Source organism: Pogona vitticeps, chromosome 2, assembly GCF_051106095.1.
Source record: "Pogona vitticeps strain Pit_001003342236 chromosome 2, PviZW2.1, whole genome shotgun sequence".
In the NCBI taxonomy this organism is placed as follows: Eukaryota; Metazoa; Chordata; class Lepidosauria; order Squamata; family Agamidae; genus Pogona; species Pogona vitticeps.
The window spans coordinates 232540381-232566060 of NC_135784.1; the positions used below are offsets into that span (position 1 = coordinate 232540381).

A 25680-nucleotide genomic window follows, 5' to 3' on the forward strand; every position below is an offset into this window, starting at 1 on the left:
ACATGTGGAAACACAAGAATGCAGGGTACATGCTAATTCCTGAATCTTATACTGTAGTAGAGTATAAGAAATGGGGAGGGTGTGAAAGGAAGATTGTATCAACTTTCCTGTTGTGTTACATCATAAATGTTTTGATTATGTGCATTGTAAGGAAAACTGTAAGGGGGGACTTTTAGGACTCATAACAGACTTGATATGACATTTTTGGCAAAAATGTTTGGATGAGGAAGCAGCATGGTTGAAATGGGGTTATAAGAAAGTGCATCCCTCATGGAAAGACTGCAGCGTTTACTGCCACACTATAGCCTTATGTCAAGTCTTGTTAGTGTACATAAAATCACCTTTTGTTTAGATTTTGAGCATGAGGTTGAGATGATCTAATAATCGGCTGCATCTTCATCAGGCATTTTTCCTAACAAAGGACATTGTTCTTTTTTGTAATTTCAAGGGATGAACTCAAGCAAATAATGATTATGCACAATACATAAGAATCTCTGCTCTGTGAGTCTATATCTCCCTTCCAGCCTTGTGATGTCAAGAGGCTAATTGTAGCATCAAATCTATGAGGCAATGGAAAAGTGTAGCCCAGTGAAAATAAACAGATTCTCCTTCTTCGTGCCCTCTGTGAATGCGCACATATGGGTCTTGTCTGCGCCTGCGCTGACATTCCTGGAAGATTCCAGAGCTAAAAGTAACAGTTTCGTGCTGTGATTCCCCCACGAGGTACATGCTCCTCCCACCCACCACTCCTCTCAGTTCCTTTTTTCCGCCGAGCTGTACAGTTCTCTGGAAAGACTGAGCTAGCCTGCAACTCTTTTTGAGAAGTTTTTCCCTCTCTTTCTGTTCTATATTGATCTTTTCCTATTCTTAACTATTTAATCAGCTACCCCTCCATTTATTTTGCTGTGTTTTTCTCTGTTTTCCCACTGTTTTGATTCCCCCCCCCCGGCTTCGCCTTACTTTCTTTCCCTTTCTTATGGCCTATCAGGCACCCTTCAAACATTGCATCTCCTGTGCAAATAGAATCGCCCTTTTGGACGGCCACAATGACTGCCTCTTCTGTTTGGGCGAAAATCACCCAACCCACTCTTGCGCTGCCTGCAAAAATCTAACCAGACTGGCATTAAAACAAAGACTGCAAAGACTGAGGTCTTACCTTTGGGAAGCGGTGATGAACCCTCCTGCACCATCTACGGAGGCGGTAAGATCTCTCACTTCCTCAAGCGAGACGCTCGCTTCTGGCCAGCCCACTCCTGAAGCCAGGGTGCCCGTTTTGCTGCCAAAAGAGCCTGCAGATAAATCCAAGTCTGGCGTTAAACAGAGATCGTCTACTACCGCTAAGTCATCTTCCTGGGTGCACGATCTCACTGGGAAAAAGAAACCTAAGTCCACCACAAAAAAGCCTAAGCGAGATAAGCCTCCTCACACTGATCCTCTTCAACCCCCCCCCCCAACCATCCCCTGTTCTGGAGGAGTCTTCACGAGAGTCCCACGACTTCAATTCCGATAGAGATGAGTCTCTATAGGAATTGAAGTCGTGGGACTCGTGAAGACTCCTCCAGAACAGGGGATGGCTCAACAACTTACAGCCTCCACTACGGCATCAAACTTAACACCGAACATTGGCCTCTTTGTGGCTGCGCCTCTGTCCAGCCCGGCCTCGGCTCACTCCAACCTTCCATCAGGTCGGGCAGCTGAAAGTTCAGCATTGTATCCTGAAACACCTCCTCCTTCTCCTAGGAAGTGTGTGGAAAAGCAAAAGCATATCTCGCCATCAAGGCCCATTATGCCATATGGGGACTACTTCCCATTCCCCATGATGCCATACCAGTTTTTCAACCCATCCCTATGGCAGTCTCATTTTGAACGGTATCATTCTGAACAACAGAAACGGGCTCGTTATACACCAGATCATTCACAGGCATCTTCACCGAAGACTTGACATCAGTCTAAGAAAACCGTATCACCTGCTTTGACATCACTCCCTAATCAACCATCTAAACGACCTAAATCAACATCGAAATCCAAGAAGCATGATCATTCGATCCCATCTCACTCACTTCACATCACTCAAATCCCATCGGAGCCTACAGTAACTCACGAACCATGGTACCATGAGCCTCTTCATCCTTTCGCTGACCCAAGGTACCCATCATTGCTTAGCTCATCCCCCTCTTCTGACAACGATCTTTCTGAGGTTCAGTCCCACTCATATCCGGACCTCCCTACCCCTCCTGACGACATGAGGGATACTCATCCCTTCTCCCCCTCGGAGGATTTTTCTTCATATTCTCAACTTATATCCAGAATGGCTCGAGCACTACATTTGAACATTGAAGAGCCACCATCTCCAGAGGCAGATCCAGTGTTCGACAACATCAACCAAGAGAGATCCCCTCCACTCAGTTTGACTTTCAATAAATCCATCCTGAAACTCATCAAAGAAACATGGGACAAGCCTCCTTCCATGATGCAGATTTTGCGAAGAACTGACAATATAAGACTCACGGTGCTGAAATTGAATTCCTCAATAAACACCCCCTGCCTAATTCCATCATTGTAGAGTCCAGTCAATCTCGTGGACACAACAGATCCAAGGTCACCTCTGTAAATAAAGAGGGGAGAAAAATAGAAATCCTGGGCAGACGGATCAGTTCTCTACAGTCATTCTTTCTGAGAAATATCAACTACCAAGCCGCAGTAGGGGCATACCAACACTACCTATGGAACAAGGTCCTACCACTCCTTGAATCAGCACCAGAATCAATAAAGACTGATGTAATCAATGCTCACTCCAAAGCTATAGCCCTCACTAAGCGCCAGAGAATTGCAGCGAGACATGCAGCAGAAGCTGCATCCAAAACCTTAGCCTCCTCAATTTCTGTTCGATGCCATGCCTAGCTAAGATCTTCCATGATGTCAGTTGAAACTAAATCGTGATTTGAAGATCACCCTTTCAATGGTACGGGTCTCTTCAACCTCAAAACAGATGAGACCATGGAGAATATCCATAAGATCCGTAAGACAGCAAAGTCGTACTCATACCAGCAATCTTCTGGGTTTCAATGATCCCAATATCGCAACAACCAGTCGTTTCCGAGATCTTATCAACAGTATCAATCCCAATGGTTCCACCTGTACATGCAATATCGTCCTCAACAACCCGAGAGGTCTCCTACAAATCCACAACTACTGATGCCGTCCTTTCGTTCCCCAGGCCAACCACATCAACATCAACCCTTTCGTAAGGGCCAAAGAAAGGGTAAGCCATATTAACGGAATATCTAATTTTTAAAATCTCCTTTGGCCTCTCCATATTCCATTCCAAACTAGATTAGCACCGTTTCTCCATCAGTGGAGTACGATTACCAATGATAGATGGGTCCTGTCCATCATAGCCCATGGTTACATGATTGAGTTTGACGCTTTGCCCTCCTTGGGGCTCATCCGCTCTACACCATTTTCTTCCACTCTCCAGGAGGAGGTCTCTACTCTCCTATCCAAGCAGGCCATTATCCCTGTCCCTTCCTCAGACTGGTACCATGGCATCTATTCAAAATACTTTACGGTCCCAAAAAAGGACGGAGGACTCTGTCCTATCCTCGATTTGAGAAATCTTAACAATTTCATTTGACCCTGCAAATTTAGAATGTTCACACTGGACACTATTATCCCCTTGGTTTCACAGGGAGACTGGTTCATCATAATCGACTTATAGGACACATACCGTATTTTTTGCTCCATATGACGCACCTGACCTTAAGACGCACCTAATTTTTAGAGGAGGAAAACAGGGAAGATATATTCTGAAACTAATAGTGTAATAAAATATTTAATAAACTATAAAAGAATAACATTTGAACCATGTAAAGTGAACAGCAGTCAACACTGGCATTAAGAACCATTACCACTGTCATTAACAAATGGAGAGACTTAAAGCTTTGTGTACTTTAGTTTATGTACCATAAATTTGTGTACCATAAATTTAATTCAAGTACATATAGACCATTATCAGCCAGTGATAAGACTTATATCACTCTACCTATATTTTACATTTCCTTTCATCCACCTCCTCCCCATGCTTATAGAAATGTCTCAATGACAGATGAGATTGTTGTGCAACTCTGCTCAGCTACAGCTCAAGCCTATATTAAGTTAGAAATGGTTTGTCTGATTTGGCACTGCATTGAGAGGTCCCTTTTAGTTGTGTGGAGGATAAATAGTGGAATTAAACTATTTAACAGTTGGTTTTCCTTATTTACTTTAGGTTATGCAAAAGAACAGCAACACAAAGCTTAACCCGATCCCATTCACCAGCAGTAGCACATGCTCAGCATAAGACCAAATCTCCATTTTCTGTCATAATTGAACGTTTATAGCATGCAAGGCACAACAGATTAGGCCACACAAAGCCATGAGCAATGTTCTTGATGAGCCAAAAAAACTGAATACAAACTATAGTAGCTGGTATCAGGAAGCAGGTACTGTAATCCAGTTAGAAGTCACAAGGCACAGTTAGTTTCCTTGCTGCAACACCCTTTGGAAATACATTCTCTATTAGATGCCCAGAACTAGTTGAAAGGTTTGCAAGTTGAATCCAAATTTCCCATAAAAATGCATTGAAAATTAATTAATGCATTTTTATGGGGGGGAAAGGTCAGAAACTTTAAAACACTTAAAAGAAAGACACTTGCCAGGTACTGTAGACTGAGCCTTGCTCTTCACAGTGCCTTAATAGACCCCAGAACAGCCAAAAAAGAGCACCAAACAGCTAAAAGCGAGCCGGCAGACGGCAGCCATTTTGTGCTCTTCTCCACTCCTGCTCCTTTCCCCTCCCCTCTCCCCACCTAACAGCTGATCGGCGCTGGTCTGAACGGCTTCCCAGGTAGCTTTTAAAGCAAGTACTGGTATGCACGTTTCTACACAAGCAAGTTTTAATTCAAACAGAGCACCTTTTCACCCAAGCACTAACCCCAAACAAACAGCTTTTAAACTAAATTTTACATTTTAAAACGACACTAGGCAGTCCCAGGTCTCTCTCCCAGCTCTCTAACTGCTTGGACTAGCAAGGAAGCCGACAAGCAGCCTCTTCACTAACTGAAAGTTTGAATTTCCCCGCTTTCCCTGCCTTCCCCGCATATTAGGTATGCTAATACAGTATCTGTGCACTGGAGGATTGTGGGAGGAACATCCAGCCCCTGATGGGGGTCCTGTGGGGCACCCCAAAACACTGAGTAGCTCTCTTGGCCTCTTTCAGGACTGGGGCTGTGCAGCCCTGTTCTGATCAGGAGGTGTAGCCGGGGGGTCACCATGCCTTTGGGGGACAGGGCACAGAAAGGGGCAGGACGTTCAGGGGCCATTCCAACTCATACCTGGCAGGGGAGATAGCATTATTGTAAAAGTAGTTTCTTTAACGTGGTTCTCTATGAATCCACACTGATGGGTTAAACAGCGCCTGCGCTGGTTCCTCAGAATTTTCCAGAGCTATGAGGGAAAAGATACAATGTTTGAGTTGCCCTGCACTGCGCAAGTGCAGCCCGCCAAAAATCCCCAGTTCCATTTATCCGCCCGCGGAGTTGGAACCTCTCGGTTAGAGCTCTTGAGATTTTATTCTCCTTTCGCTGTTTTCGGATTTTTGGACTTGACCTGGCTTGTCTTTCGTCTATCCGTATCTCCGTTGCCCTGAATTCGGACCGGCTGACCTTCCTTTGCCTCTGACGCGCATAATTGCAAGTACTTTCGCTTCCCGCTTGATCCTGATTGAGGCCTATTACCTCCTGCTGAGGCGCCACGCGCCAGCAGGATTCTTTCAATTACTGACTTTCTCTGCTGCCTTTGTGGACTGCTTAGCTTATGTCAGCGAAAAAGGGACCTTTCCGCCGCTGTTCTGCCTGCTCCGGGAAGCTCCCCTTCCAGGACCACCATTCTTTGTGTTTGTTCTGTTTGGGTGAAACCCATTCGCCCTCAAATTGTCGACATTGCAAAGAATTTACTAAGGCGACCTTAAAATCTCGCCAGCAACGACTCAGGTTTTTCCTTTGGAACCGAACTTTGTCCGCTTCCCAACCGTCAGATATGGAGTCTATCCAATCGGTCTCCACCGTCCGTTCGGAGGTGACTTTGGTCTCCTCTTCACCCCCGTCGACGTCCAAAGATGTTCCTAAGAAGGCTTCTAAGGCAAAGTCTAAGAAATTGCCTACGGGGAAGAAGTCTGCCGATGTCCCCGCTTCGACCTCGGGACCGACAAAGAAAGCTGCATCCAAGGCCGCACTGAAGGCTAAGCCGAAGACCAAGGAGATAACCCTGGTCGTTTCGCCTGTCTCGGCGTCGGTGCCTTCTCCACTCCTGGAAGACTCTTCTCGGGACCGGGATTCGGTCTCCGATCAGGGCGCTCCCATTCCACCTCGCCAACCACCTCCGGTGGACTTGGGGAAATCGCCTACGGTTAGCCAGCTCGACAAGCTCGTTGCCGGCGCCGAGAGCGTTCCGCTCAGCCCGATCTCCTTCACTCCTCTCGGAGTCGGGTCGTTCTACATCACCTCCCCCTCCACGGGGTCGACCAACGAAGCCTCTGGAGGACCCGATCCCTCGGCGTCCAGTTTCCAATTCGGCCGACGACGAGCCACCGGGAAAGAAGCGCCGTCACCGAAGGAAGCACTGACGAGGCCACCGACGCCGAAGGGACTCCTCACCGTCCGACTCAGATTACAGTCGGGGTCGGAAGAGGTCCCACCGGAGACGGCGAAGAATCCCTTCTTCCACCGAGTCCTCTTCGACCTCGAGAGAAAGGAGACATAGGAGAAAGAGAAGCAAATACTCCTATTCCTCATCCTCTCGCTCCCGGTCTCCACGTCGAAGTCCTCCCCCGAAGAGGCCGGTGGATATGGGCTCCACGAAACCATCGGCGCCGAAGGACGCTCCCGTCGTCCCTCTTGGCGTACCACTGCAACCTCAGGATGGGATTCCTTCGTGCCCGAAAACGGCACCCTCGGGCTCGGGGATACTTCCCCCCCTTCTTCCTATCCTTCGGAGGAGGAACATCCCAAAGAAGATTCCTCCGACGTCGAAGAAGACAATGAGTCTGAGGTGTCCCTAGAAGTCCCTGTTCCTAGGGAGCCTTTACCTCCAGAGGCGGCTAACCTCAAACCATCTTCTCCGTCGGAAGATTTTTCTTCCTACACTCAAATGGTTGCTCGTATGGCCCAAGCTCTAAAGCTGGCGGTCGAACAGTCTCCAAGAAGGGAAGAAAATTTAATCTTCGGAGACATTGAGGCGGAGAGGACACATCCAGTCAGTCTGTCCTTCATCCCAGAACTGATGGATCTTATCAAGGAATTCTGGGAGCATCCTGCCAATGCTACCACTATCTCAAAGAGGACTGAAAATCTGTATAGAATGCATGGAGAGAATACCTCTTTCCTTCTCATGCATCCGGCTCCTAACTCTTTAATAGTGGAGTCTAGCTCTACTAAGACTCCAGCAAAGGGCCACCCTACCCCAACCAACAAAGAGGGAAGGAAGCTCGAGATCCTGGCACGTCGCATGTATTCTATGACAACCTTCACCCTACGTGCTGTCAATTATCTGGTTGCCATGGGTGCCTACCAAAAACAACTTTGGTCCAGGGTTCTCCCAGTCCTTCAAATGGCACCAGAAGATATAAGGCAGCTCTGTCTAGATACACATGCTGAGGCCCTCACGGTGTCCAAATATCAACGGCTTGCCGCCCGCCATGTAGCAGAAGCCACTTCTAAGAACTTTGCCTCTCTCATCACCTTGAGGAGACATGCTTGGCTGCGTTCAGCTAATATCGTTGAGGACATTAAAACTAGGGTGGAAAACCTCCCCTTTGATGCTTCAGGTCTTTTCAGCCAAAACACCGATGAAAACCTGGAGAGTTTGCACAAGAGTAAAAAGACAGCCAAGTCCTACTCAGTGCAACCTCAAACTAAACAGTTCAAACCACAGTGGCGTTCAAAGTATACCTCCCCTTCCTATCAGCAGCCATCCACCAGTACTTACCGTTCTTATGGAGGCAACTCTTCTCAGCGTCCTCCTCAGGCATCATCTTCTTCATCTGTTGCTTTCAGACCACAACCACCTCGCAAGAAGCAGTCTTTCAAGACGTCTGCAAGAAAACAAAAACAGTACCTTTGACTCCCTGACTGTTCTAGTACCATCCTCCCACACCACCCGCCTCTCTCCTTACCTTCACAACTGGACTCTCATCACCAACGACATCTGGGTTCTCAACATTATCACCTCCGGTTACCGCCTGGAGTTTATAAAGTTGCCTCCTCTAGGACAGGTCAACCCTACATCATTCGATCCGATCCTAGAGGAGGAAATCCTGACTCTCCTTCAGAAAGGGGCTATCCAGAAGGTACCATCAGAGGATGTCCTCGACGGTTTTTACTCCCGATACTTTCTGGTTCCAAAGAAGGATGGGGGCCTTCGTCCCATCCTCGATCTGAGAAGCCTCAACAAGTTTCTCAAGGCACGCAAGTCCATCATCCATCTTCTTAGAGTCCATCATCCATCTTCTGAGGCAGGGAGACTGGTTTGTGGTCCTGGATCTAAAAGACGCATATTTCCATGTCACCATACACAGGAGCCACAGGAAATATCTGCGTCTACTCTTCAACAACACCATCTATCAGTTTGTGGCCTTACCCTTCGGCCTTTCCACAGCACCCAGGACTTTCACCAAGTGCATGGCTCCGGTGGCAGCATACCTGCGCCTTCAAGGGATCCAGGTGTTTCCCTACATCGACGACTGGCTGATTGTCTCAACGTCCAGACATCAGGCCTTAAAGGACACTCAGTATGTTCTCCAGACGTTACAGTCACTAGGTCTTACCGTCAATCACGAACAGTCCAAGCTGAATCCCTCTCAGGTGGTGGACTACATTGGAGCGAGGTTAGACTCAGTACACGCTCGGATGTTCATGCCCCCAGAACGCATCCAGAAGCTAGTAAGAGCCATAAAAAAGTTCAGGCCAAGGGCAAGAGTAAAAGCAAGGCTTGCACAACATCTGCTAGGCCTCATGGCTTCTACAACGGCGACCCTGTCCCATGCTCACCTCAAGATGCGTTCACTTCAAATTTGGATGCTGTCCCTCTTCAATCCACTCCTCGACAGTCAAAACAAGCTCCTCACTGTCACCCCAGAGTTGGCACAGCAGCTGCAATGGTGGACTTTCCGACCTCACCTTTTGGTGGGGCGTCCTTTCCGCCCTGTCCATCTGACAACTCAAGTCACTACAGATGCGAGTCCACTAGGATGGGGCACCCATTGCGAGGGTCATCAGATCAACGCTCTGTGGTCCCCTCAGGAGACAAAATTGCACATAAACCACCTGGAGCTGTTAGCCATCATAAAGGCCTTGAAGTCCTTCCTACCTCTTGTGAGAGGCAGGGCGATTCAGCTCGTCACAGACAACACCACAGCGATGTTTTATGTGAACAAGCAGGGGGGAACAAGGTCAAGGTCCCTTCTGTTTCTGTCAATACATCTCTGGGAGTGGTGCTACCAGGAGCACATCTACCCGGTAGCCATCCACATAGCCACCACGGACAACATCATTGCAGACGAGCTCAGTCGCCGCTCCACTCAAAATCACGAATGGGAGCCGGACTCAGAAATCTTTCAGGAACTCTGCCACAGGTGGGGAACTCCGACAATCGACATGTTCGCCAAGGACTCCAACAAGAAGTGTCCCCGCTACGCGTCCAGGGCAGGACGGGGCCCGGGATCGTTGGGAGATGCTTTCATGATCCCTTGGCACAAGGGCCTTCTATACATGTTTCCTCCCATGCCATTGGTTCAGAGATCAGTAGTCAGAGCCCTCCAGCTGCAAGCAGAAGCAATCTTGATTGCACCTTGGTGGCCCAGACAACCTTGGTTCTCTCTACTTCTGCAGACAGCAGTCGACAAGGTCAAGCTTCCCCTCATCCCACACCTAATCACTCAGGACTCGGGGTCGATCTTCCACCCAGACCTGGACTCCCTCCAATTGACAGCGTGGAGGATATCCCATCAATAATGGAGGTCCTGGACAAGGCGAGAAAGCCTTCTACCATGCGGCTCTACCAACACAAGTGGCAAGGTTTTCTCAAATTCACTACAGAGCGGGGTTTACAAGCATCTCCCGTCTCTTTATCTACATTGCTACTGTATCTCAGACACCTGTTTGATCTTGGCTTAACCAAGTCTACCTTAAAGGTATACACCTCAGCCATTGTAACTTTCCAACCAAAGGGGTCTCAATCCTCCAGATGGTTTTCCCATCCAACGGTGAAAGCTTTCTTCAGAGGTCTGTCCAACATGAGACCCCCTGTGAGACGGCCATTACCTCAGTGGTCTTTACAGACAGTACTGCACTCACTGGTTCGTCCCCCCTTTGAGCCAATGGCTACCTGTGACCTGAAGTTTTTATCCCTGAAAACTTTGTTCCTTGTGGCAATCACTTCTGCCCGTAGGGCTAGTGAATTGGCGGCTCTCCGGGCTGATTCCCCTTACCTCCAGTTTTTCAAGGACAAGGTGGTGTTACACCCAGATGTCTCTTTCCTCCCCAAGGTGGTGTCGGAGTTTCATGTCAACCAACCTCTGTTGCTGCCTACTCTCTTTTCTGAGCCCTCTTCAGATATTGAACGCACGCTCCATTGTCTGGATGTTCGTCATGCATTATCCTTTTATATCTCAAGGACCAAGGACTTCAGGAAGGTCCACAGACTGTTCTTGTGCTATTATGGCCAGCGAAAAGGGACTGCTGCGTCCACGTCGACCCTGTCCAGATGGTTGGTTTCCACCATTTCGTTGGCCTGTGAGTTGCAGCACAAACCTCTCCCTGAAAACCTGCGTGTTCATTCTACATGAGCTGTTGCCACATCCACGGCCCTGCTGCATGGGGTAGACATCCCCGACATATGCAGAGCAGCTACCTGGTCCAGTGTATCGACCTTCATCAAACACTACAGGCTGGACCTCAGGGCCAAGAATGAGACCAGATTCGGGAGGGCTATCCTTACATCACTGCTGCAGTGACGGCCCACCATCCTGTAAGTAGCTTGGTAGTCACCCATCAGTGTGGATTCATAGAGAACCACGTTAAAGAAGAACAGGTTACTTACCTGTAAACATGGTTCTTTAAGTGGATTCTCTATGAATACACACGACCCGCCCAACCTCCCCACGTGTCCGTCACTGCTGATTGAGTTCCAACTCTCTCTATGTGCGGGCACATGGAACTGGGGATTTTTGGCGGGCTGCACTTGCGCAGTGCAGGGCAACTCAAACATTGTATCTTTTCCCTCATAGCTCTGGAAAATTCCGAGAGGAACCAGCGCAGGCGCTGTTTAACCCATCAGTGTGTATTCATAGAGAATCCACTTAAAGAACCATGTTTACAGGTAAGTAACCTGTTCTTTCCCAGGGTAAGGCTCATCTGTTGCACTTTGGATGTGCTGACCCCTGTGATTTCCCCAAATGCGGGAAAATCAACTGCCTAAATGGGGGACTGTGTTTGTGATTTCCCCTGGTCTTTCTAGAATCACTCTTTCCCCTTTGGTCCTTGGCTGTTTTCACTGCCTGCTGCCATAGGCCTGTTGGTCTTGCTGGTTTTGCAGGTGGGCTGCATATGTGTGTGTTCACAGAGGCCACGAAGAAGAAAAAGAGGTTACCTACCTGTAACCATAATTCTTCGAGTGGTCCTCTGTGAATTCACACTACCCACCCATCCTCCCCTCTGTCCACCATGGGTGTTTTATCTAATTACTGCAGAACTTTTTGCCCGGCAGACAAATTTTAGGAACTGAGAGGAGTGGTGGGTGGGAAGAGCATGTACTTCGTGGGGGAATCACGCCACAAAATTGTTACTTTTAGCTCTAGAATCTTCCGGGAATGCCAGCACAGGCGCAGACAAGACCCATATGTGTGAATTCACAGAGGACCACTCAAAGAACTATGGTTACAGGTAGGTAACCTCTTTTTAGCAAGAGAAAATCGTTAAGCAGAACAAGTGATAATAATTTCTTATATAATGAGTGAAAGGGTTTTTTGCAATTCCATTGTCTGAAAACTTGTGGTAAATTCTAACCTTTTGTTTAATAAATGCTTATTATTACTTGTAACAATGCCCAAAATATATTCACTTCATAGGATTATACTGTAGTCTAAATAAGTTTGTGTTCCTCAGTGGACTCGGAGGCAGAGGACTGGGTCAGGCCATTCATGGAGCCCCCTTCTATGTTCTACAGCTCTGGGAAGGGCTGGGTGCTGCTTCTACAGGACCCCTGGATGGATGAGGGGGTTTACTTCTCCAGGAAAGGATGTGGCGGAGGAGTGGTGGTTGTTGCCCTTTCTAAGCCCTCACAGTGACGCCATTAACCTCCATCCAAGCCTGGACCCACTGGGGCACTGGTGGAGAAAGCAGCAGAACCAGCAGCTGTGGAAGATCATCTGGTAGCAGGACGAGCTGCTGGGACTTGGGGACCTTTATTGCCCTGGCATTATCAGGCCTCTCTAAAGGGTATTAGCTGGCTGGTGTCAGTGTTGTGAACTCAGCCCCTGCCCCATACTGAAGACTCTGAAGGCCTAGGGAACACTGGGGCCCAACTGAGGACAGAGACTGATGGGGGCTAGTGGAAGTAATTACCCCCCCCCAGGTTGCCAGAGCAGGAGGTGCAAGATGTCCATTGTACTCCATTCCCTTATATCTTAAAAAAGACCAATCTGAGCAACAGTGAAGAAGCCCACCTGGCCGCCACCACCTTGGGGAGGGATGATGGTTGTCACTGGGAGCTGTGTTGCTTGGGGCTAGAGCTGCTAGACAAAAGCAGTCTTAAAAATTACTCTACAAAAATGATTCCCCTCACAGTTTTTGGCCATCTAATCATGCATGCCAATTTCAGTTATTTGTTTCCTAAGAGAAGTTAAAGCCAGCTTCTATAAAGATTTCCCTACCTAGTAACTTAATGGCGTATGAGACCTGGCATATGCCAGGCTGCATATGGTACAGAAACAAAGGTGCTGAACTTTTATTTATGACAGTTGTATCTAGGGCTTCTGTACTTAAATGTCATTGTACATTATTTCCTCCATGTCAATGTACAGAATTCTCTCCTATCATTGATCCATTTTGTTCTCTATAAAGACTTTGATTGAAGGCAGACATCATAAAGAAAGGGTACACAAGCTGGAGTGGATGTGTGGGTCAGTTCTCACCTTATACTAAAGTGTGTTCCTAACATGCATATGAATAAAATCCTGGCATATTCTTTTTGCCCCTTCTGTTTGTTCAAAATTGCCACAACACTATTGCTGTGTCTGCCCCCTTTAATTTGAAACAAAGCATCTTGTAGCTGTGACATGTGCCTCTGGAATAAGGATGGGTGGTTTTTATTTCAGGCACCTGACATTAAGTTGTTTTTTTTCCATGCCAGATAATTAAGTAACAGGAATGTCACACAAAGATGGGCAGGAATGATACCCTGGTGTTCAATTTGTGTGTAGACAAAGTAATTATTATGAGGAGGCAACATTCTGAGTATCAGAATGTTGTGAGCTCCCATCCTACATCACACATCTCTTTTTCATCTCTGCTTTTTAGAGACAGGATTGTATGAGACTGTTCTGTTGTGCATGATGTGTGTTTTATGATTAGAATAGCGTTCAGGAAATAGTTTCATCACAATAGAATATTGCTTTGTTTGCATGCACTGCCCCTTTCATTCCATGCATAAATCACTCCTGATCCCAGGCTTTAGGAGAACAAAGTCAGTATCTGTGTTTCTTAGTATTTTATACATATTTGAGTGAAAGAAGTTCTCAACCCTGAAGCACTGTATGTACCATCTGGATGCTTTCTCAGTTTTATATGGATGGTAGTTTCATACCAGAAAGAATTGATTATTCCTTTCCCAAAGAAAACACATTGCTGAAAAAGGATTAGAGCTTTGATTTCTCACCAGAAGAACTATATTTAACACCCCAGAGAAAGTAAAGCAGTATTGCTCAAACTTATTGAGGCCATCCTGTCAAATTTATTTTTACAGAACCTCCCAACCTGGAGTGGCACCTAAAGAGCCATATACAGAACTGTGTTTGGAAAGGAAAATTCTAAACTTCTCAGTGCATGCCTTGCACTAGCTGGGCAAACAAAGAGATCTTTGGATCCCAGGCTGGATTTTCAGAATTAAATTTTCTTATACACTTGGAAATGGGGGCAGGGGGAGACCTTATATTTAAAACTAAATCTAATGAGAAATTCCTGGTGGATAAAGTGGTGGTGGTGGTTCGCAGATCTTTCAGTTATGAGTACATTTTAGCAGTGGAAAGCCTGGGGACAAAACTGAATGATAAGGACACATGTAATTCTTACCAGTCTGGACACTTTGCCATTGAGCAAACAAAGCATGGCTCAGTTCTGTGCGTGCCTGGTCAGAACTAGCTGAACAATGTTCCAGGCTGCAAACCAGACATTGGTTCCACAGCGCAGGTGCCAGGCTTTCAGTAGCTTATTCATTATGATCATTGATCAGAAGAAGCATAGCTTTGGATTTTTAATCTTTTAAGCTGGTTAATATTCTATGGATAGGTCTCCATTTTGTCTTTTAGACATTATGACATGGTAAGATAATCTACAGAGGTCTAAAACACTTTTACCTTTATTCTCGTGTGTACTGTTGTAAGCATATAAACAATTGTTTCAGAAGGCATTTATTACTGGTGTTTTGAGACCAATTTTGTTTTTTTCCCTAAGAACAGTTTCAAGCCTTCTCCACCTAATTTAGAATAAAAAGTAAGAAAATATAACAGAATATCTTACATTACTTCTGTATATCTAAAATTGTGCTCTTTACTGTACAATATTATGCTGTTTATATATGCTATACATTTAATGGATAAATCAATATTTTAAATGTCAGCATTTAATCTTTTGATGAACACTGGGAATTAAACATAGTAGAGTCCACATGTATTAGTATGCTTTAGTCATACTGCATCTATCAGTTTCTGTTTGTGGGTTGTTCAACTTCTACCAACAATAATCAGCATACAATGCAAACAAAACAGAATAATAAAAGTAGCAGAATACAAAAGGAGTAACTTTCAAAAGGTATCACAAAGTGTCTGTGCTCTAACCACTGCCAAAATAAATCTGAAAAGGGCTGTGAGGGTGCAATTGACTGAAAAAGATTCTTCATAATGTTCCTGGTCCAGTGGTTAGAGCACAAACACTTGGTGAAAGATTTGCGAACCACCATCACCACTCGTCCACCAGGAATTCCTCATCAGATTCAATTTTAAAGAAAAACGTGCTCTAACCACTGGACCAGGAACATTGTACAGAATCTTTTTCAGACAATTGCATCATCATAGCCCTTTTCAGTTTGATTTTAGCAGTGGTTAGAGCACAAACACTTTGTGATACCTTTTTTTAAGCATTTTGCATTCTGCTACTTTTATTATTCTATGTTTTGTTTGCATTGTATGTTAAATATGTTGGGATAAGTTGAACAACCCACAAACAGAAATTGATTGATGCAACATGGCTCCACCTAGAAGCTCTCTACGTTCTCTGTACGCCCTGAAAGTACTTCAGGGGTTTGTGGGTCCCGACCACCAGAGCATATCCGATGGTGAATGAGGGGACTGCTAAGAAATAGGACACATCATCCTCTCCCACCAAGTTGTACTGCTAGAATGGCATTGGAATGGCACCATAAGATCTAAACTCATGACTCATTCTTTCTGAGGAAAACTGTATATATTAGGGCAACCATACAGGCAGTTTTTACTTTCCCCTAGCTGGTCATCATATTCCCATCACATGACGAAGTTGCACAGTAGGGAGAATAAGACATACAGTGAACAGCCTGGAAAGGTTGTATAAATCTGTAGAATTCTGACCAAGGTATTTTATGTATTGGTTTACTTGCGTATTGGCATGTTGGGCTTACAGCATGTTCTACATGTGAAAAATGTTTTTACTTTGCTAGCATAATGGGGGTCTTCACTTTAAATCTTTCGGAGCATTGACACAACTGAATGTATGCATATCCGTGCATTACAGACTAGAATAAAATAATTGTACAGTGTCCTGATTTGATGTTTGCTTTATAGGAAAGTGAAATAAATACACTTTCCCAATTAGTTGAAGAAAATAAGGGTCCTGAATTTCTAAGTGTTTATCTTGGTGTGATATATATATGTATCTTGTATTTGCTTCATTTTTATAGGCTATCTGTGCCTACTGATACAGATGGATTGTTGTTGTTATTCATTGTATAATCCAGTGGAGCCCACAATGTTGAAATAAGCTGCAGTATTTATAATGATGCTAAGATTGTGTTTTGTTTTACAGAAGAAGGAATAAACAAATCATATTTTGGTAACAAATTCCTAATAACTTTCATTGAAAATACAATTCATGTTAATATGAATATGTTCAAGGTTTCATATTAGTTTGCAAGTGCAATTAGATGTTTGGATTTTATTTAAATAAAAATACCTAAAAACTGTTAAAGCACTTGTAGTAAATCAAACTAAACTATTAAATAATGGACCATGGTATCAATGGTAATAAAAATTTAATATTGAATGCTCCTCTTCACAGTCTATCTACCTAAAACTTAGTTTGCAGTGTTTTGTATTGCTTTTTTGTTTTGTTTTGTTTGGCAAACTATAGAAGATGCATGGGCTTGGGTCACAGTCCTAAGGTGTTGATGGCTATTGGACTATACCTGCATCCACCACCACAAAACATGATGTTTCTCTAGTATTGTGGTGATATCATTGGAAATGTTCAGACACAATTCTGCAACATCAATGTACTAAGCAATCATTTTGCTAATACTACTCTATACTCTCATGAGACAAGTTATTTTTACTTCCAAAAAACAAAATCAAGATCTGCATATGTTATGGGCAAACAGACAAGAACCAGCAGTTCTACATATTGTTCTACATTTTATTGTTTCTCTAAAGTAAGACTGAAACCAGGAAAAGAGAAGCAATTGGCCAATATCCCCTTCATTCCAGCAAACCTCAATGAGTTAATTTGTTGTTAAACATAATTTATGCTCAGAGCTTTGAAAGAATTAGTTGTCTTGAATCTTGTTTAGTTGTGCTGGTAGAAGTCAAATGGTGTAAGTCTGGTGAGTTGCTACTAGCTAATGGGTTGCTGCTTGTATCAATTGTGCATCTGTTCACTTGACTGATACGTGGCAAAAGAGACAAGTGATGATGTGTCAACTAGTGGCAGTTCTCTGCTGCAATTCATGCCATTTAACTTAACACCATCATAATTAATCAACAGGATTCTGGCTATTGTATTATCTTCAGAGTAGCCTCTAGGAACAGGTCTTGCAAAATAGGGGCCTGTGGAGGAGTGAGAGTTGCCTGGAGACCTCCACAGGCTAGAGATGGTCCTCCTATGGGCTAGATATACCAAAGGTTTGAATCTTAAGATGTTTTGATGTGTTCATGTACCTATCAGGTGTACATTTTAGCAATCTTCCATTGGAAACCCATCCCAGTATATTCTCTCTTTTTCAACTGTACAGTATATGCAACTGCATTCTCCTTTTTTGCTTCAAAAACAGAGATGTGAAGGAAAAACCTAATCCTAGCTAGCAATGGGACATCATTGCCTGATGGTACATCTAGCTAGAGAAAATACTGTCTTAGTTACGTGGTTTAGGAAATACTGGAGTAACGATATCCAGAAGCTTTTGTACCTGTGGCATCTCACTAGCCTCTCAGTGTCTGAATCCAGGGGATGGGATAAGGATACTAGATAGAATGTCTAAAATTGTAATATATAGAAATAGACAGTTTGTATTTATTGCAATGTAGCTGTAACGTACAGTGGTGCCTCGCTTAACGATTGCCCCGCATTACGACAAATCTGCTTTACGATGATCTTTTTGCGATTGCAATTGTGATCGCAAAACAGTGGTCTAAATGGGGGAACTTCGTTTGGGATGATCGGTTCCCTGTTTCGGGAACCGATTTTTGCTTTACGACGATCAAAAACAGCTGATCGTCGGGTTTTCAAAATGGCCACTGGGTGCTTAAAATGGCTCCCCGCTGTGCTTAGGGATGGATTTCTTGCTATACAGGCAGCGAAAATGGCCACCGTATGGAGGATCTTCGCTGGACAGTGAGTTTTTGCCCCATTGGAACGCATTGAACAAGTTTCAATGCGTTTCAATGGGGTTTTAATTTCACTTTACGATATTTTCGCGTAATGGCAATTTTCCTGGAATGGATTGTCGTCGTTAAGCAAGGCACCACTGTATTTAGCAGTGCTTATTTTTTTCTGTATAAGCAATCAAAAGATGGAAATGCAGGCAGTGCACTGGCATTTTGTGTGTTTTTGTGTATATTTTTACAGGTGCATGTTTAAGAGTCAGGACATTTGTGCTTTCCATTCATAGACTTTACTCTCTCAGTTCCTAGAGAGAGCCCACAAAAATAATCAAGTTTAAGATTCCCCACTTGGATGTAATTTAGAAAAAATGCAATGTAATGATATGGAATCAATTTTGTTAGTTATAACAGAAATCTGATTCATGGTCAGAGCCCCTCCTTTGCCATACTTAGAAAATAAGAAATCAGAATTATATTTTTTTGTTGTTAGCTCCTTCTTTTCAGCTCTTCTTCCTTCTGTTAATTCCTCCTTAACTGAGGCCTTCTAAATTGTGCAGGAGAAATACAGTGTTTGTCATATGTCATGATACAGATATTCTTAAGCTAAATCAAGCTTTTTCCCCAACTAGAATAAACATTAAAATCAATGGTTCCCAAAGGCTTCTCCAGGGCAAAGGGGAGCCTAGGGAGCCTCAGAACCTAAAACAATGGCATAGGAAGCTTTTAATTAGTGTGAATTAAATGTTTACAGTGCTGAATCTGAGTTGCGCTGGGCACAAAGTTACACTACAAGATTTTGCACAATGAGACTTAAATTAGAGTTGACTAACAAGTCTTGGTCATCTCAGTTGCCTGATAAAATAGAGACTGATGTTGGTTTTAGATTCTGGTTTCTCAGCTTGTTTGCATAACTTTTTATATAATTCACATCATTCCATAGATGAACTGTAATTCTATTTTTATTTTGTGTTCCATATTTTGCCATTCTGATATAAAAGTGTACAGTTTGTTTCTGATTTTATTGTGTATGTGTTTAGGATGTATGAACAGAATTCATGCATACTTCTGTGACGTTTGCAGTGTGATTAGTGTTAGCCTTTAAAAAAGGATTTCTTTTATTGCCAGGTTCTGGAAAGCTTTAAAATCATGGATTATAGTTTGCTTCTTGGAATCCATATGTTGGACACTGCAGCAAAAGACAGAGAAGGGGAGCCATCTCAAAGCACATCTGATTCTAAACGTCCAGGAGGACAAAGAGTTCTTTATTCTACAGCTATGGAATCAATACAGGGTCCAGGAAAATCTGGGGACTGTGTCATCACAGAAAGTACTGATACGTAAGTCCTTAAAATCTACACTTTAATAACAGATAATTACAGGATATTCTAAGTCCCATTTTGTCGTTCTGAATATTACTATGAAATCTAAGAATATATAATGGGGAAAAATAAACTTTCTTGGAAAAAGGAATGACCATGTTCTGTTAAAGATCATAAAATGTTAATTTTTTTGTTTATCCATCATGGAAACACAAGAGCACTGTTGCATGCCTTAATTCCTAAGATCATTGGTGATGTAACACAAGTATTTGAGTGAATAGATACCGGGTGAGTGATAAGTAACATTAATTGTATAAGAAAATGAATGAATTGACTTTTTTGGACAGGAAAACAATGAAATATATGAAAAGTGGGGGAAGGGATCTGCTTTTAAAATCAGTTTCAAACTAAATAACAAGCACTTTTATTCTGACTGAGTTAATGCAGTATATTTCACTGATGGCTTTTTTGGAACAAGGTACAATGTCTCAAAATTGTTTTTGTTTTTGCTGTCAGGATGGGAGGCATTCCAGCTAAAAGCCATAGAGGAGAAAAGCTGCTGCTATTTATGGGCATTATTGATATCCTACAGTCTTACAGGTAGCTTAAATAACATTATTTTACTACCTGCTCAGCCACTAGATTTAAAGTACTGCAGTAGTAAGATGAAGGCACGTGGTCCACTAAACTATTTTTTGTTGATGTGTCATCCAGGTTAATAAAGAAGTTGGAGCATTCCTGGAAGGCGCTTGTTTATGATGGGGTAGGCCACTATTAAGATTATTCGAATGCTTCAGTATAGGCATTGCATCAGTTACTCTTTTCTGTGGATAATGGTATGCTGGATATTTCATTAGGCTATTTATTTTGTCACAAATCATTGTCATTTATGCATTTATTATTCACCCTGTAATTATTATATATGGTGCTATATGCAATAAAATAACCAAGACAAATGTTGGCCTCTAGCCTACATGTTGACCGAAGGACAACCATCACACACCATGAAGGGGAGAGGCAAAGAGGGAATGTAGCCAAGTCCCTTTTAGATTGGGGATCGTGACTAGACAGTTGTGTTTTGCTGTGATTAATGTCTACATAAACTACCGTATTTTTCCGTTTATAAGTTGAACCCCCCCCCCTTTTCTAGCCCCCAAATTAGAAAATTTGATTCCCACAGGGCTTAGAAAGTGGATAAAGTAGCCGTGAAAGGGCTGCACAATCGCAGCCCTTTGATCCTGAAGCCCTTTTATGGCTGTTTCCGGATCAAAGGGCTGTGATTGTGCAGCCCTTTCACGGCTGCTTTACCTGAAGGGAGCCTTCCCTTCCTCTTTGTTAAGCCCCCTGGCTTCGCAAAAGGCAGGGAAAGTGGCTGCCTTCCATGTATAAAATGACCCTCAATTTTTTATCTAATTATTTAAGTAAGCATGTTGTTTTATACATTGAAAAATACAGTATATATATGGCAAAAACGTTAAAACATTTCCATACTGAAATGGTTATACACAATAGACAACAATCTAATCCTTCTGAAAATTATAGTGCTGGTATTTCTGAAGACCTATTTTCACACCTTTATTATTTTTAGTCCTGATCAAACTAGGGCCTGCAAAAGGACTTGCAGTTTATTCAGGCATTTGAAATGCCTATTTTCATAATAAATCTGACAGAGAAAGGAGAAAAACAGCACAGTAAGCCTTAAAAAAATACCTCAGTGTTTAGATAGAGGGAGTAATCCTCAGCTTTCCCTGACAATTTGGTTAAATGAATTTGATATTCTATCAATATTATTTATCAGACTTCGTGGTTTGAAGACGTGTTGTAGATTTTGGCAATGATAATTGGATTGTGAGAGAGGGTGTTTAGTTTTAGTTGGATGATTCCTTATTTTGCGAGAACTAAGGGGGGGCTGTTAATGATGAGACCTTTTGAAGGTCACACATTCATATAGGTTTCTCTCTCTCTCTCTCTCTTTCTCTCTCTCTTACAGGACACAGTTTCAGTTCACAGGCCAAGTTTTTATGCTGACAGATTTTTAAAGTTTATGAGTTCCAGGGTATTCAAAAAAAATCAGAGTAAGTGCCGTCTCATTTCCACCTAGGAGTTTATGAGCCAGTCTTCATGTTTATCCTATGGATATCATTTGAAAATAAACTTTGTGTGATGCTAGGCATTTGTCAATAGATATTAAGTATTAATCATTATTTACCACTATCCTGGTGAAGAGCTTTTGGGAGACCACATCTCCCCAAATCCTCCAGGTTGGATTCTCACTGTTGTAAAAAAAAAAAAAAAAAAAAAAAAAAGCAAAACTTCCAAATGTGCTGCTCTACTGTGCTGACAGAGGAATTGTGGGAGCTGTCTGACACACGTGGAGGCACCAATCTGGGTAAGGCTGATCTACCTGATAGAAGGAGAGGGAGCTGATGCCTGTGTTAAATGCCATTCAGAGACAAAAAGAGGGAGAGAAAGAAAACTGTTGTCATTCTACTATGCCATGGGTTCTGCACAGCTGGCTACCTGCTCTTGGGAGAAGAGGTGCTGAACCACATGGAACTGTGGATTCACCCAGCAGGCTTCTTCTTAATGTACATAAAATGCCACTGATCATGCTCAGAGGATCAGCTTTCATACAGCTTTCTCAATAATTTAAATAATGTGTAAGCTGTCATTCATGACCTCACCTTAACATTTTCTGATGGTGTTTTCCTTAGTGATTAGATTTGTAATATGCCTCTGCTGCTCATGTAGACATGTTTGTGATAATTTGCTGGCACAGCGGACAAGTATTCTGTCATAAATGCTTATGGTTAACCCTACTAGGCCTTGCAGTCTGGTTGCCAGTAATCTGTTCGAGATTTCATGTAGTTTTGCAACACTAGAGTTTTCATTCAGTGATTTTCTGAACACATTTAGACAAGTTTGTACACAAGACCAGATCAGTACAAGTTTTCTTGGTCCAAGCATGCTTACAGCAATTCTGCTGTGGGTGGGAATTGGGAATCTATTCTTGAGCCGTCATAAGCATATCCAGTAGTAAGAACCTGTGAGAATTGCAGTCCAACATCTGGAAGGGCACACATTTCCCATCACTTTCCTTGGGGATAATCCAGTCTTTTTTTCATAACATATAGCCACTTCCAGGCAAATGCCAATTATTACAGCAGGCTGATCCAAGAAATGTCGACTCTTTGCATGTTTCCTGTATAGCACCCCCCCCCCAGTGTATAAAAGCAGATATTTTCTTTCCTGAAAAGTGCCCTGTTGCCATGCCTTCTACCTCTGTGCCATAGACAGGATGAGAAGAAGAAAATATATTTTTCAATATGAGCATGGAACTTACTTGCATCAGCAGAACATAAACTTGTATTGCTCTTAGAGATCTTTAGGTACAAATATTATTTTTTCTATTTGTATGGGCACAGATATCAGTATTTATCTTTGCTAAAAACTTTATAGAAATTTTTTGTAATAATTTCTGATATCCAGAATAATTATATTTTGAGATTTGGTGTATTGTGGTTTGAGGGGAAAAATTTTTCACTTTGCAGTTTTATTTGTTCATAAAATCCTGTATGTAATAAAATGCTTTCCAGATAAAAAGTGGGATAAATGTCATCCATTATTAAGGGAATAAATTATGTGGCAAGGTTCTTAGCCTCTTAGTAGTCCTTTGCCATTAAAACATTTAGTTCATGTTTTATTACTCTATTGTTGTAAGCCCGTATTTCTCAGATTTATACTGGCCTGTATTGTAGAGTTTTCAGTTACATTCTTGCACAGCATTTTTGGACAATAGTAATAGTTAGAGCAATGTTTTTTGTGACAACCAGCAGAATTTTGTATGAGTTTGAACAGGATAGAATTGATTATGGAGCTAACACTGAAAGTTTCACCTCTTGATGATAAGGATCCATGCCTAATTTATTTGTCTTTTCTTCTCTTTTAAATACAGCTTTAAAGTCCTCTCCCTCTAAGAAACGATGCAATTCCATTGCTGCTCTGAAGGCTACCTCACAAGAATTCGTATCTGTGGTTAGCCATGACTGGAAAGATGAAAAGCATGACTTTCTTGCAGAGGGACAGAGCTATTGTAGCCTTGATGAGGAAGGTAATGTTTCAAGGATAGCTAAGTTGCTTTTAATAAAGATGGTTTATGAAGTTGTGGATGAGCATTTTAGCTTTCCCACATCTCTCCTAGCTTCTGATTGCACCCCGGCTGGAATAAAGATCCTGGCTTGATCACATCTTCTCTTATTTTCTGGGTTTATAGCCCAGCATTAAGCCAATTCCACAGTTCAGAGATAAGAAGGAATCTTGACTTGATGTAAACCAGGATGTACATGTCATCTGTGTGAAATGTGTGAACAACAAGGCTCAAGAGAAGGGCATAAACAACCATGGACTTGTGCACTTCCCTAAAAAGTGTCTGACAAAGCTATGGATGATAAACAAAATTAAGGCACTCTGGCTGAAATCCTGTTCTGGTGCTATGCAAAAGGTGTCACTTATGGAGGCAAATTGCCTCAAGTTGAAATCTCTGTAGATCAGAGGTCTCAAACTCAATTTACCTGGGGGGCCTCTGGAGGCTGAGGCTGTGCCACATCAGATTTTCCATCAAGCGGAGCAAGAGCTTGAGGAAGCCGCCCAGGAGTTTCCTTAGCCCGGCTGGGGCTCCGAGGAGGAGGAGGAGGAGGAGGGGCACGCAAGCCCTCGTCGCTGGCCACGACCCCCCCGGCTCCTTCTTCACTACCACACCAGCAGCAACAGGGCAAAGAAGTGGAGAAGGGAGGGAGTGCCGCCAACCACCTAGCCGGGGGGGGGGGGGAAACGACATAAAAAATTTTAAAACCCTCATAGAATTCACCTTGCCAAAGGAGAAAAGCCCCCACCGGTACCTGCAAAATTAAACAGCACACGCATGTACAGACAGGTCTGGCAACCTTTCTCTGAGGGCCTGCTTCAAAAAAGGTGCACTTGGCGGCGGCGGCTATCCCCACCACAACAGAGGAGCAAACTTTGCGAGGTGATCCCAGGCACCCTCCAGAGCCGAGGCAGCTGAAAGCAGGACGAAGAGGAGGAGGAGGAGGAAGCATTGCCGGGCGCTGAGGCGGCCACTGGCCAGGCTGGTGCTGGGGGTGCCGAGAGAGAAAGAGAGCCAGAGAGCCACTTCCCTGGAAGAGGCGGCGGCGGCAGCTGCTGTTGGCGGCTTGGAGGCACTCTTTGAGGATGGGCCGGGAGCGAGCTCTGCTCTCAGGCATCGCTCGGCGGCAGCTTGGGTGCTCGGGGGAAAGGGCCAGCAGTGGACCTCCCTTGCCAGCTCTCCCCCAAGACAGCGCCTCTTGCACCCTCCATCTGGAACTGCAGCCAGCAGACAGGCAGGCTGGTTGGCAGGCTGCATTTCCGGATGGAGGGTGCAAGAGGCGCTGTCTTGGGAGAGAGCTGGCGAGCAAGGCGAGGCTTTTTTTGACTCTTGACAGCAGAGGACTTGGGGCAGCAGGCAAGGTGGGGGCCACAAACTTTCATCCAGTGGGCCACAAATGGCCCCCGGGCCGCATGTTTGAGACCCCTGCTGTAGATATTACTTGTTGCGTACTGAATTGTGCAACTTGGCACGTAACGTGTTTATAAATTAAATAAATAAATAAATAAACATATTCTATCTATGGAGATTTCTTGAGGCAATTTACTTCCAAATGTTACACTTTTTATGTAGCATTGTATCAAGATTTCTCTTTTCTCTCTCTCTCTCTCTCTCTCTCTCTCTCTCTATCTATCTCTCTCTCTCTCTGTGTGTGTGTGTGTGTGTGTGTGTGTGGATTTATTTATTTATTTATTTGATTTATACCCCCGCCTATCTGGCCTATAAGACCACTCTAGGCGGCTTGTCTCTGTCTCTATCTTGACTACAAGTAAGCACATAATATTTTCCATTATCATGAATTATATACATTAATGCTTAAATTATCTTTATATTTTTCTTCCTTTTTTTACACTACAGTATTAGCCTCCCGGCACAGGCCAGATTTAGTGCCAAGCACGACCTCCTTGTTTGAAGCAGCTTCTTTAGCAACTACAATTTCTTCTTCTTCCCTATACACAGACGATCATTATCAACATGATGGAACTAGGCTTTATTCTAGCAGGTAATGAGAATATTTTATCTATATTTATGCTAATGATCGGTGGGCTCTTTTTCCATTT

The 25680-nt window shown here is 43.6% G+C and overlaps 1 protein-coding gene across 3 annotated transcripts in view; it reads left to right on the forward strand.

Annotated features, from left to right (window-relative positions):
• PIP5K1B (phosphatidylinositol-4-phosphate 5-kinase type 1 beta) overlaps positions 1-25680 on the forward strand; it is a 140666-nt gene that overhangs the window by 71350 nt on the left and 43636 nt on the right. For all 3 annotated transcript variants that reach the window (XM_072992178.2, XM_020805665.3, XM_072992179.2), the window contains exons 8-13: positions 19283-19494; positions 19993-20076; positions 20191-20239; positions 21467-21551; positions 23432-23587; positions 25478-25622. In XM_072992178.2, the coding sequence (XP_072848279.2) occupies positions 19283-19494; positions 19993-20076; positions 20191-20239; positions 21467-21551; positions 23432-23587; positions 25478-25622 (731 nt within the window). The remainder of the gene's footprint in view (positions 1-19282; positions 19495-19992; positions 20077-20190; positions 20240-21466; positions 21552-23431; positions 23588-25477; positions 25623-25680) is intronic.